Source organism: Spermophilus citellus, assembly GCF_964194105.1.
Source record: "Spermophilus citellus genome assembly, chromosome: 9".
Taxonomy (NCBI): domain Eukaryota; kingdom Metazoa; phylum Chordata; class Mammalia; order Rodentia; family Sciuridae; genus Spermophilus; species Spermophilus citellus.
Genome location: NC_138191.1, coordinates 74003809 through 74018260, shown reverse-complemented (window position 1 = coordinate 74018260; position 14452 = coordinate 74003809). Strand labels below are relative to the sequence as shown.

Below are 14452 nucleotides of genomic sequence, written 5' to 3'. Positions count from 1 at the left end.
TGTGTATCATGCAGAGTATGCATTATGCAGATCTTTGGGAATATAGTCTTTTCAACCTTGTAAGTAGCAGATCTTATAGTTGAAGACACTTTGAAGGTGAAGAGTCTCACCTCGAATCCTTGGCTTTGACAAGTACTGACTTTGTAACTTTAGGCAACCTAGCTTTCTAAGCCTTAATTTCCTATTTGTGATATGGAAATAACATGGTACTTTAAAAAGCTACTGTCAGGCCTATGGGAACCGGTACATGTTACCTAATGTCTTTATATGAAAATGAGTTTCCGATTTTGTCCAGCCAACATACAAACATGTTTTATGTGTGGACTTAGACATCATAAATTTAGAACTGTTTCACTCAATGTTTATCAAATAAGTTGATGACCAGAACATTTTTCTAATAGAAACTAACTTAATATATTTCTTTCTCTTTGTAGATCTTATATTGTACTTTAAACACACCTAAAATTGACATGGAAAAACTCCTTGGAGGGCAATTAGGTCTTGAAGATTTTATATTTGCCCATGTGAAAGGACTAAAAAAAGAAGTGAATGTATATAAATCTGAGGATTCACTTGGACTCACCATTACAGATAATGGTGTTGGCTATGCTTTTATCAAGGTAAGTTAAAAAGCAAACCAAAACAGTGTGACCTAATTGAAGTTAACATTTAGGAAAAATCTACCAGGTCAATGACAGTTAGAAATGATCTTCAGAGTGAGTGGCAGCTCAGCAGGCATGCATGAACTGGTAACGTTAGTTTTACTTTCATTTAAAAAAAAAAGTTCAAAGACATCATTTTTTGTTTACCCTTTCTTTGAATTTCTTCCCTTTGGTCTAAACTTCCTCTAGAATATAGAACTTACTGAAAAAGAAAGACTGTTCCTGGTGCCTATTCATTATCCATGTAAGTTTTTCCAGGTTTGTAGCTCTAAAATCAGATGACATCCATGCTGACATCCAGTGATGAGGGTTACTTTTAACTGCACAGATTTTCAGATATCTTATTTACTTCTTTAAAATTGCTCTTCAAAATTACACAAAAGGTATAATTTCTCTGTTTAAATACAAAGTAATATAGAGAAACAAAGGCAAGAGAAAGAAGTTTGAAATGGTACAAAATTTTTACGAACTCGGGAGTAGTAAAAAGGTAGATGCCTCTTTAAAATAGTTCTGTTGTAATGAGGACAGTTGTCACCTGACATCTGTGGGGAGATTGGTTCCAGGACCCTCTGGGGATGCTGAAATCTTCAGACGCTTACATCTTGCATATGGTATTTGCATATAACCTATGGACATCCTCCTACATACTTTCAATCATCTGTAGATTACTTATAATTCTTATAAAATTAAATGTTATGTAAATTGTTGTTGTATTGTTTGGGGAATAATTACAAGTAAAAAAATCTGTACTTGGTCAAGACAGAAGCAATTTTTTTTTTTCTTTTGAAATGGTTTCTTGCTATGATGCCCAGTCTAGCTATGAAATTCTGGGATCAGGTGATCTTCCTATCTTGGAGTTACCATTAATTATAATAATAACAGCTGACTTATATCAAATGCTTACCATGTAATAGGCACTTGTCATACATTTTTTTATTTAGTTATCACAACAATTCTATTTGTTGATATTATGTTTTTTCTTTTTTATTTACTTTTATGTTGAGGTGTAAGAACTTTTTTCTTTTTCTTTCTTTCTTTTTTTTTTTTTTTTTTTGGTACCAGTAGTTATAGTACCAGTAGTTACATATAAGTGTAATACAGGATTGAAGCCTGGGGCACTTAACTACTGAGTCACATCCCCAGCCCTTTTTATTTTTTATTTTGAGACAGGATCTCGATAAGTTGCTTAGGGCCTTGCTAAATTTCTGAGGCTGGCCTTGAACTTGCAATCCTTCGGCCTCAGCCTCCTGAGTTGCTGGGATGACAGGCATGTGCCACAGCACCTGGCTGAGATGTAACAAATTTTTAATGTACAGCTTTAATGAATGTTTACATCATAACACTTGTGTACCTATCACACAGATCAATGGAAATTGTATTTCTACTGCTCTGAAGCCTTTCTGTGCTCCTTCTCAGTAAATACTCTCCTCTCCACCCCTTTGGGGAGAGTTGTAGCCACTCTTTTGACTTCTGTCACTATTTGCTTCTTGAAGTTTATATACTCTATTTTTTCTGACTTCTTTTGTTCAACATGATGTGTGTGAGATTTGTCCACAGGAAGGTAATATTAGCAACTCTTATCTTGCAGATATAAAAATAGGATCAGGAAAGTTAAAGTAACTTGCCCAAAGTTGTACAGCTGGAAAAATTCAGGATATGAATCCCAAGAAGCCTCACAGTGGGCCTGGAATTTCTGTGCACTGAGCTAAGAATTAGTGGTAGGCTGCATGCAGCACAGCATGTTGCATGTCTTTATTTTGTCCAAATCTTGATTTGCTGATGCATTATCATCATTAAAGAAATAGTCTTAGGAAAGTTATCTTCCTAACTAAATGGTGCTTCAACTACCCACTTGATAGAATGGCTATTTTTAGCTCTGCAAAAGATATGACTGTGCTGAAGGTTGAGTGGGTGACCAAATGGAAAATCTGTGAGTTGGGAAAGTCATGTGGGATTATCCAAGGGAAAATCAGGACATGAGGCATATGCAGCAGTGACTTTCTAATGTCAGCAGAGAAGGGCTTGGAAGTTTTGCAAACATGTGTGGATTGTTTAAATGTTAGTCTCTGATGTTTGTAGCTCGCATTTCTTTCTTTCTTTCTTTCTTTTTTTTTTTTTTTAATGCCTTGTCTAACATGTGCCTGCCTTAGAGTACTATCATTAACCCTGTGGAGACCAAGAACCTGGTAGCAAAGGAGAAAGTGGAACACAATCCAAATAGCAAACATGGAGTTCACTTTAAAAGAGAGATTCATATCATATTGTGTACTTAGTTTATAAAAATTTAAAAAATGGGATCATTTCAAACATACAAAACAGCATAAACATATAAAGAACTCTTGTATATAATTTACCTAAATAACCAATTTCTACATTTGCTTTATTTTCTCTTATATACATTTGTGTGTGTGTGTGTTAGTATGTATATGTGTGTGTATATATGTACACATATATATGTAGTACTTGGGATATATAATATGTATGTATGTCCCTTTGTACTTGGGGTATAATTACTAAGCACAAGGATATTCTTTATATCTAACTATAGTGAAATTATAAAATTTTAAAATCTAACATTTATATAATACTTTAAAACTAAGCCGTAGTGTACATTTTAGCTTCAACAGTTTTCCTAATAGTGTCCATTTCCCCTAGTACAGGTTTAATCTAGGGTCATGATTTTCATTTGTTATGTATTTTTAGTCTTTTAAAAATTATTATAATTATTAACACAGTAATTGTACAAATTAGTGGGAATTACTGTGACATTCCATACATGTAATGTTAAACTCTGATAATGTCCTCCCCGCTTCTCCTACCCTACCCCAACTCCCTTCCTGGACTTTCATAGTCCTACTTTCAGGTCATCTATTTTTCATTTCTACATATGACAGATAATGTGATATTTGTCTTTTTATGTGAGTATAGCTTATTTCACTTAATCATGATGTCTTCTAGTTCCACCCATTTTCCTGAAAGTGGCAGGATTTTATTTTTCTTTATGACTGAATATTACTCCATTGTGTTTGTGTATTTTTTTTAATCTATTCATCTGTTGATGGGCACCTAGGCTAATTCCATCTTTTGGCTACTTTGAATTGTGCCACAATAGACATGGTGTGAAGTTATTTCTTTTGTATGCTGAGTTGATTTCCTTTTTTATATACCCAGGAGTGGGATAGCTATGTCATTATATTTTGATTAAGAGTGCATTGAGTCTGTAGATCACTTTTGGGTGGTATGGCCATTTTATCAATATTTATTTTCTCAATCCATGAACATGGGAAATCTTTCCTGCTTCTAGTGTGTTCTTAATTTCTTTCTTCATTGTTTTGCATTTTCATTGTAAAGGTATTTCACATACTTGCTTAGGTTTGTTCCTAGCTGTCTTATTTGTTTTCTGGCTATTGTGAATCAGATTGCTTTCCTGATTTCTTTCTCAGTGAGTTCATTATTGGTGTATAGAAAAGCTACTGATTTTTATATGTTGATTTTGAATCCTGGTACTTACATATGTTTACCAGCTCTAATAGTCTTTTGATGGAATGTTTAGGATTTTCTATGTACTGAGTCATGTCTGTAAACAGGGGTTATTTGACTTCCTCCTTTCCAGTTTGTATGCCTTTTATTTCTTTCTATTGCCTGATTTCTCTGGTTAGCACTTCTAATACTATACTGAATAGGAGTGATGAGAGTGGACAACCTTGTCTTATTTCTGATGTCTTAGGGGAAATACTTTGTTTTTTTCCCAGGGTATGGTTTGAATCAGAAATGTCCCCCAGAGTTTCCTGTTGAAAGCATGATCCCCAACATCAGGACTCAGAGATGAGGCTTTTAGGCAAAGGTTGGATCATGAGGATTGTAACCTCATCAGTGGATTAATCCATTTGATGGATTACCATTAATAGCTAAATATATAATAAATATTAATTGATTGACAGCTGACTAAAGGGAAGTTGGACCTAGTTGGAGGAAGTATGTCACTGATGCTTGCTGTGGTTTATCTTTTCTCTCACTCCTTCCTTTCTTTCTCTCCCCTTTTTGGTTGCCACAAGCTGAGCAACTTTCGTCCAGTGTGACCTTTGACCATAATACTGTTACTCACTTTGGGCCCAAAGCAGTGGAGCCAGCCAATCACAGACTGAAATCTCTGAAGCCATAAGCAAAAAAAAAAAAAAAAAAATCTTTCTCTAATTTTTTTTCAGGTATCATTAGCAACACAAACTGACTAACATACCCATTCAGTAGGATCTTGAGTATATATGTGTTTGTCTTATGTAGACTTTATTATGTTGAGAGTATGATCCTTTTGTACCTAATTTATTCAGGGCTGTTATCATAAGGGAATGTTGAATATTACTAAAGGCCTTTTATTTATCTATTGAGATGATTATGTGATTTTTGTCCTTGATTTTATTTATGTGCTATATTATGTTTATTGATTTGTATATGTGGAACCATTCTTGCATCCCTCAAATGAAACAAACTTGATGATAGTGTATGATCTTTTTAATGTGCTGTTAAATTCAATTTGCATGTATTTTGTTGAATATTCTCACATCTATGTTCATCAAGGATATTGGTTCATACTTTTTTTTTTTTTTTTGGTAGTACTGGTGATTGAACCCAGGGACATTCTACCACTGAGCTACATTCCTAGTCCTTTTAATTTTTTTATTTTGCCACTGGGTCTCACTAAGTTGTTGGGCCTTGAACTTGTGATCCTTCTGCCTCAGCCTCCTGAATTGCTGGGATTACAGGTGTGCACCACCATGTCTAGTTAGTTTTTTAGTGTTCTTGTCAGATTTTGATAGCAGGGTAATACTGGCTTTGTAGAATAAGTTTGGAAGTGTTCCTGCCCTTTATAGTTTATGGACTAGTTTGAGGAATATTAGTGTTTATTCTTTTTTAAAAGTCTGATAAAATTTAGCAGTGAATTCATCTTGTTCTGGACTTTCCTTTGTTGGGACACTTTTTATTACTGCTTCAATATCATTATTTGTTATTGCTCTATTTTTTTTGTTTTTATATCCTCTTGGTTCAATTTTGAAAGGGCCTACGTTTCCAGAAATTTATCTATTTGTTCTAGATTTTCCAATTTGTTAACATAACTTTTCAAAATATCCCATAAAAAAAAATATATATATATATAATTATTTGTGTGTGTGTGTGTGTGTGTGTGTGTGTGTGTGTGTGTGGTACTGGGGATTGGAATCAGGTGTGCTCTACTACAGAGCTCTACATTTCAAGCTGTTTTATTTTTTATTTTGAGACAGGATCTCACTAAATTGCCAAGGTTCGGCTCAAATTTGTGATCCTCCGCCTCAGTCTCCTGAGTACCTGAGGTTATAGGTATGTGCCACTGCTCCTGGCTTTCTTCAGTGACTCATTATTCAATACTATGTTGTTCAATTTTCATGTGCTTGTATTTCTGCCTCTCTTTTTTTTTGGGGGGGGTACCAGGAATTGAATTCAGGGGTACTTGGCCACTGAGCCATATCCCCAATCCTATTTTGTATTTTATTTAGAGACAGGGTGGGATTACAGGCATGCACCATGGTGCTCGGCCATAATTTCTGCACCTTCTCTTGCTGCTGATTTTGTTTCCTTCCACTGTGATCAGATAAGATGTAAGAAATTATTACATTTTTTTGAATTCGTTAAGACTTGCTTTATAGAATAATAAACTATCTGTTTTGGGAAGAGTTCCATGGACTGATGAAAAGAATGTGTGTTATGCAGCTCTTGGGTGGAATATTCTATAGATGTCTATTAAGTCCATTTGATCTATCATATAACTTAAATCTGATGTTACTTTGTTGATTTTTTTTGTCTAGATGATCTATTTATTGGTGATAGTAGTATATTGAAGTTTCCCATGTTATTTATTGGGGCCTATTTTACTTTTGATGTCTACTGGTATTTGTTTTATGAAATTTGATGTTCTGATGTTAGTGCATATGTATTTATAATTGTTATATCTTATTCCTTGATCAGTAGATCTCTTAACTGATTTTGTCTAAAAGTCTAAAAGTCTATTTTGTCATATATAACTACAGCTTCTCCTACTGGCTTTCAAATTCCATTTGCTTGGAATATCCTTTTCTATACTTTCACTTTGCAGGTTGGGTAAGTGTCTTATGTGCAGCTATGTTAGTCAACTTTTTTTTTTGCTGTGACCAAAATATCTGGCATAAACAACTTGAGGAATAAATGTTTATTTTGGCTTATGGTTTCAAAGGTTTCAGTTCAGGGTTGGACAGTTTTGTTGCTTTGGGCCTGAGATGAAGCAGAACACCATGGTGGACGGGCATGGCAGAGAAAATCTGCTCAGTTCTTGGAATGGTGGTGGTGGTGGAGGAATTGGATAGAAAATAAACCCTTCCAGGACACACTCCCAGTGACCTGCTTCCTCCAACCACATCCCAACTGCTTACAGTTTTTATATCCTTCTAGTAGTCCATTTAAATTATTAACTCATCAAACAGATTAATCTCCTAATGAGATATTGTCTTCATGATCCAATCATTTCCCTAAAGCACCACACCTGGGCATGGCTATTTTAGGGACTACATCTTAAACAGATGAATTGTGGAGAGACATTCTAGATTCAAACTGTAATAGCAGTGTATTATTGGGTCTTGTGTCCCCTGCTCACCAGACAGGGTCTTGGTTTTTAATCCATTCAGATGGTCTGTGTCTTTTAATTGGAGAATTAAGACCATTCACATTCAGAGTTATTGAAAGTTATATGCTCATTTATATGCTATATGCTTAGTTAATGCTTTTTGTGGAAGGTATTTTTTCTTCTTTGATTCTGAAGGCTAACCTTGCTGGGTATAGTATTTTTGGTTGGCAATTATTTTCTTTCAGGACTTGAAATGTGTTATTTCATGCACTCCTGGCCTTCAGAGTTTCTGGTGAGAAATCTTCTGTTAGTTTAATGGTTTCGTCTTGAAATGTGATTTGGTGCTTCTCTTTCATAGCTTTTAATATTATTTATTTCTTCTGTACTTTTGGTAATTATCTATAATATGTTGTGGATATGTTCTTTTCTGGTTATGTCTATTTGGAGTTCTAAATGCCTTCTATACCTGGATGTCCAAGTCTTTCCTAAGATATGGGACATTTTCTGCTATTATTTCACTGACTATATTTTCTGTATCCATGGATGCTTGATCTTTTAATGCTGTCCCAGAGATCTTGTATGCTCTCTTCATTCATCCATTCTTTTTTTAAATCTTTAGTACTATGAACATTAGGAAGTGACAGATTACCTTGTTTGTTCTTATTTCTTGTCCATCTATGTTGATATTTGCACATCTGTTGGGGTCAGTATCTCTTCTGTTTTTATGTGGTGGCTTTATGGTATGCATTTTTCTTAAGCCAATGTGACTGCAGTGGTTTGTCATACAGTATGTTTATTTCTAATCTGACTCCATAGTGTAATCTCCCTGTAGCTTGTTTGGTTTTGATTTGTGGATTAGGGCACAGAGCATACCATATTGAATTTGAAAAGATACACTATCTCTGCAAGACTTGTAAGAGTGGGGAATTCTTGTACTTCAAATAGATATGGTATAGACAACAGAGTATGTGGGGTGTGACTCTGGGTACTTCAATTTTGGAAGTGGTAGCCTCTATCTGGAGTTGGGGTTTTCCACAAGTACTGTTGATGGCAGTAGAACTATTATTTGAAAGTGATTCTGATACTGATTTTTTCAGTGTTGTTGAAGAGCCTGAAGCTCCTGTCTTCTTATTGGAGACTGGACTTGGAATGACAACTTCTCCTCTGTGGGACTCATCTTCAGATATAATAGCCCTGCATGATCTGACCAGGTGTGGCCAAGAATGATGTAGAGGATCCATATAGATATAATGACATTTTGTTTGTCTTCTCTAATATGACTGTAGGAATAACACAGAATACAGTCCAGGATACAGTCCCCAGCCTTCCTTATCTGTGCACACCTAGTATGGGAGGTCAGTTGAGAGCTTATGTCCCCCTTTTCTTTAAGCAGGAGTGTCTGCCAGGATCTTAGCAGATCCTGGGTTGTGGTTGGTGCTGGGCTTAATTCCTCTCATCTGAGCTGGGAATGTGTCAGAGACATCAGCACTTCCCTGATGCATTTGAATCCCTGGGTTCAGTTCTCAGGACTGGAAAAAATAAAAGAGAGAGAGAAAGAGAGAAATAATTAAAACTACCTAAAAACAAAAAGACAACGGATAGGGAAAATGATATTAAAAATAAAAGGTAAAAACATGAGAAAGAAAAAAAAGGAAAAATTAAAAATGAAACAAAAGTAATAAAAAAAGATAGAATAGAGAACAACAACAACAAACTCCTCCAAGGCACTCAAACATGTTTCTTACTAGGACTTCTAAGGTTGGAATTCACCAGGTATGGGGATAGTAGTGTGGTTCAACTACTGCTTGCTATAGTTCCTCTCAGCTCTTGCCAGGTGAGTTTGGGGTGGTATCCAGGTTGTGCCCTGGGTATCTTGCTGAATAGGTTGAGGCAGAGTGTTGATCTTGAAGGGGTATATATATTCTCTCACAAGGCTTTTTGTCTGTGCACCTGGGGGCATGGCGATTGTTGGAACCACAATAAGCCCCTCTCCTCAGCTGAATTTTGGCAGAATGTGGTCTGTGCCAGGTGTATGTTTACTTCTGAGGGTTTTAGTCTTTGTGCTGGGTGGCCTGGTGAATGGCAAAACTGTAGCGGATCCCCAGAATTTCTCCAAGGGTAGGGGGAGCAATTGAGTTCTGAACTGAAAGGGATGATACAAGGACTTGGCAGTCAGCTAGCCTTCATCCTGGCACCTTCAGACCTGGTCATGCAGAAGCACACTCGATTGGTTTTGTTCATGTTGTAGAGGTCAGAATTGCTGAACTGCTGTGCCCTCCACTCCTTCTAGTTGCAGCTGGGTAGAAACACTCCCCTAAGCCTCACTTGTCTAATGTGGCCACTGCCCATCTAGTCAGTGCAGCAAATGTCCACTGGAACCCTGACATGTGATTATGCCAGATTTTCTGACCCCCAGAGCAGTTTGGTCTCTGACAATAGGACCCATCTCAAGGGCTCCTGGCTAAAGCACTGTTTGCTGAGGGGTGGATGAATTTCTTCTCTAAAGCTAACTTGTAATGCATAGTCCTTGTCACCTAGTTATTTAAGTTGTTTGTCTGTAGGGTGCTGTCCTCTGTGCCATATTGCAACTTTTTCTCTTTCACCTTTACTCCCTTGGAAGGGAGAGTCCCCTTTCCCCAGCTGAGCTTCCAGACACTGGGAATTCTCTTGTTGTGTTATTATCCCTACTCTCTGGCTTTCACCAGGTTTTGTTTCCTTTGCTGTCAATTTACAATGCTCACCCATAGCCACTAACCCCAAAAGCAGTTACACAACTGTTGCTTTGTTTCCATCCCCTGGGAGGAGAAAACTAGTACTGGGTGTCACTATTATGCTATCTTGAGCCTTCAGGGTTTTTTCTTTGTAGTCTTTTAAAATTTAGAATAGTTCCTTAGCCTTTTGAGAGACATCCTTTAATTTGAGTTTTTTTTGATATTTCTTCATGTTAGAGACAGGTTGTGCATTTTGGGAAGGAGAATTACATTAAGTACTACTGTGTCCTCAGTGTACCACAGTCAGAAGGTGCTTGATGTTGGTTTGTCTCGTTATTTATGATATTAATTTTTATCTCTTGTCTAAAGTGGTGTCCACCAGTCTTTTCACTGCAAAGGTATTCTATTTTCCTTTGTAATTAATAAATAATGGTGGGGAGATAATTTGAGATTATGAAAATATCCTATTCCCTTACTCACAATCCACACATCTAGCATCTGTTGATATATCTTGCTTGAATCAATTTTTCCTATGATGGTTGCAAAATGAGGTTTTCCCAATACCATCATTCTTTATATATTTCTTAGAAAACATTCTATTTTAAAAAGCTGTCATTACTTATTTACTTATTTATTTATTAGCATGAGTACATTATTTCTTATTTTATTCAATGGGTTGTAAGCTAGCACTATAATTGATTTTGATGCTCAAATTTTCTGAGATTTGGCCTGTGGGAATCCTGTTGGCTCTTTCAATGTGGCTTCCATCATTTAACAGAGCAATTCCTTACTTTCTGGCACAAGATGTTCTAGGCTCATCTTATGTCTTCCTTTTCCCAGGCCCAGACTCAACAATTTCTCTAAGGAACTCTGATTTTTTAAAATTATATTTCAAACTCAAGTTCTGTTATGAGTTGTACTCTTTCATTGCTACTGGAGTTTTATTATTTCTAGGTCTTTTCAGTGATAACATTAGAAAAACATGTTTATGCTGGGCATGGTGGTACATGCCTGTAACCCCAGCAACTCAGAAGGTACAGGCAGGAGGATTGCAAGTTCAAAGCCAGCCTCAGCAATTTAGTGAATCCCTAAGCAACTCAGTGAGACCCTGTCTCTAAATAAAATATAGAAAAGATGTGACTCAGTGATTAAGTGCCTCTGGGTTCAATCCCTAGTACCAAAAGCAAGCAAACAAAACAAAGAAAAACATGTTTATTAGAAATGATGAATTCATAATTATGCTTCATTCTCATCTCAAGGTTATTCCTTGGCTTTTCTATAAAAATATTTACTTTGAATTTTTTTCAAACAAATACTCATTTACTTAGTCCTGTAATTTATAGCAACCAGTTTCAGTATTGCTATATCCATAATACTCTGAAAAATAAACCTATTGAGAAGAGTTCAAGATCTGAATGCACTCATTTTGTTTTTAGATTATGTGTGTGTATGTGTGTATAAATTATATAGAGTTGAAGTTTTGTATTCACAAGTTACTTGGAATAGTTTTTTCCTACTTTCCCCTACCTCAGGTGACTATGCTCTTCAATTCAAATACTATTGAGTCCATTTGCTTCTGTTTGTTTTTTCCTCATCCCTGTTTAGCTAATTTTATTTTCTGAATATAAAAAATATTATATGATTCAAAAAAGGTCAAAACTATATTAAAAGATATATTCAAAGATGTACCATTTCTTCTCCTACTCCTTCTACCCAATTAGCTTCCCCCACTTCTTAGAAGTAATCAGTTTTATTCATTTCTGACGTATCCTTCCTATGATTCTTATCTTGGTCAAAATAAGCAGAAAAAAAATGGAATGTGCATGAGTTTGCATGCTATCCTTGTGCAGGGGCCATGCTTGTCTCTTCTGTATGATTATAATTTCAGTGTATATAGTACTGAAGTAAATACTTAATGTGCTTTTAATAGTAGCTGGAAGTAAGAGTAGGTCAAAGTAAGAGTAGGACAGTGATAGGATTTAAGGGCAAGGGGCAGGACTCCAGATTGGGGAAGCAGTACAGTGTAATGAATAAAGCTGGGAATGTAGAATCAGACAAGCCTGTGATGCTGATTAAGTCATTGAACCTTTCTGAACCTTCTCTCAAATATTAGCACCTACCTTATAGGGTTATTTGAGACATAAAGATAATACGTGAAAATACCTGACAGTGTTCTTAATTGGTAGCTAATACTTTAATCATAAAACTAGTAACAATAAATCATTACATAATTAGGAGAGAGAGAGAGAGAGAGAGAAATGGCAGATAAATGCTTTCTGTAGTTTTCCACGATTCTCACAGGTGAAACTCCTCAGGTGAAAAGACAGTGGACCTAAACAGTCATGATTTTAACATCCAGGTCTCAACATTTCCCAGGACAAAAAGTATATAAATAACTTCGTTAGAAAATTTAAATCATGCTTATGATGAAACCAATTTCTAGTCTAGTCTGAGACAGGAACTGGCAAATATGTCCTGTAAAGGGCCAGATAGTAAATATTTTGCGCTTTGTGGGTTGTACAGCCTCTGTTGCAACTACTCAACTATGTCAACGACTTAGTCACCACAGCCATGGGCAATACTTGAGTGAGTATGGGTGTTTCCCTGTGGGACCAACCTTACTTACAGATACTGTGATTTAGGCTTCATATAATTTTCGAATTATAAATATTATTTTGATTATTAAAAACCATTCAAAAAAAGTAAAAACCAGCTGAGGTAAGTGGTACATGCCTGTTGATCCCAGAGACTTGGAAGGCCAAGGAAGAAGGACTGTGTTTGAGGCCAGCCTCAGCAATTTAGTGAGTCCTTGTCTCAAAATAAAAAATAAAAAGGACTGGGGATGTAGGTTGGTGATAGAGCACCCCTGGGTTCAGTCCCCATTGCTACCTCATTCTTCATTCTACCTATTTAGGAGGCTAAGTTCCAGGTAACCCATTCTATAAATAATCAATGTCTCCAAGTTTGCTTCTAAATCTGGCCCAACTTCTGGTTTTCCTCTCTAAGTTTCTCATACTGATTTTCCCTTCTTTCATCCCAGATTCTCTGCCTGGATTCTCACTCTGCTGCCTGCTCTGACTCCTGGTAACTGCCTTTCCTCCTTTGGTCTGGGTCCTCTTCTAGTGACAGTTATACCTACTCAGTAGCCTGGGCAATGAGAAATTGCTATTACTCCAACCATTATTTCAGGAGTAAGGGTGAGGTGTGACTTTTAGGTCTTTTACTTATTAATTTTATATAATGCTTATTTTTAATAAACTCATAAAAATAAGTCTGAAAAACTAAAAATAGCATGTAGTAGAACACTGAAATTTGCATGGTATAATTAATCAAATATAAAATAGTTTCAAGCTATATCAAGAGATAAATTAGAATAAAAGTTAAGAAAACAGTCCAAGTTAAATTCTTTAATACCTTTAAAATGGTTATGTAACAGTATGTTTAAATTTTTTTCTTTAGACTCTAATCTGTTGCTTAATCTTGTTTATTTTTCTGTGGCAATTTAGAAAATGTAGTTGTATTGAATGGTATGTTCTGATTACTTTTGTTTTTGTTAACTATAGAAGTTTAATAAGGATTTCTAATAAAACAATGCCAGATTATGCAATTTCTGGTTTCTTTGCTTTATAATTAACAATTTGTAATGATAAATAATAAACTCTGTTTAAATTGGTATTATTTCCCATTTGCATGTAGCATGGTAATACTGTAACAATGAACATAGCAATATTCTTAAAATTTAAGTGTAAAAAAGGAAATCTACTCACATTTTTCATAAAAAATATCCCAACCTTCTCAGGTTCATCTTTTACAACTTTTTTTTTTTTGATGATGGTATTATGGAGATGCTGAGGTACATGAGATCAGTTTCTTTCATTGGACACAATGTTCAATCAGAAGATGTTACACGTCCATGTGGCAAGGATGGGGAATACACCAGCTTTTTGGAAGTAGCAGCAGCACCTGGCGTTTGTCCTGTCATTCCCATGAAGGATTTGTGACTCCTGAGGCAGCTGATGGCCTTTATTTTGACCCACTTCTTGTCACTGTGGAAGTACTTGTACATTCATGCAGGAGTGTTACCCTTGCATAGTTTTCTAGAACTCTTGTCCCTAAAATCCTTTCAGAAATTCTTGGTGCCATCTTAGGAGCCTGGATGAGTCAGGGTTCTACAGAGGAACAGAATAACAGGAAGTATAAGTGGGATCAATGGTGCTATACTAGACTTAAGGCTTCTGGAGAATCACTGGCAGAGTCTGCTTTGGAAGAGTGAAGAATCCAGAGTCAGTTGATTGCAGCAGCAATCAAGAACCTATTCAAGAAGAATGGAGCTTGCATCTGCTGCTGCTTCCTTGCTCTTCCAACTTATATTCCATCCAATTCATGGTCCTATTGGATGGTGCCACTCATGCATAGGGAGGGTCTCCACTTCAGTTGATTATCCCACATGC

General features: G+C 36.0%; 1 protein-coding gene across 2 annotated transcripts in view; it reads left to right on the top strand.

Moving 5' to 3' along the window:
• The window catches only part of GIPC2 (GIPC PDZ domain containing family member 2), an 87557-nt gene that overhangs the window by 32698 nt on the left and 40407 nt on the right, over positions 1–14452 (top strand). For both annotated transcript variants that reach the window (XM_081306151.1, XM_081306150.1), the window contains exon 2: positions 435–620. In XM_081306151.1, the coding sequence (XP_081162277.1) occupies positions 435–620 (186 nt within the window). The remainder of the gene's footprint in view (positions 1–434; positions 621–14452) is intronic.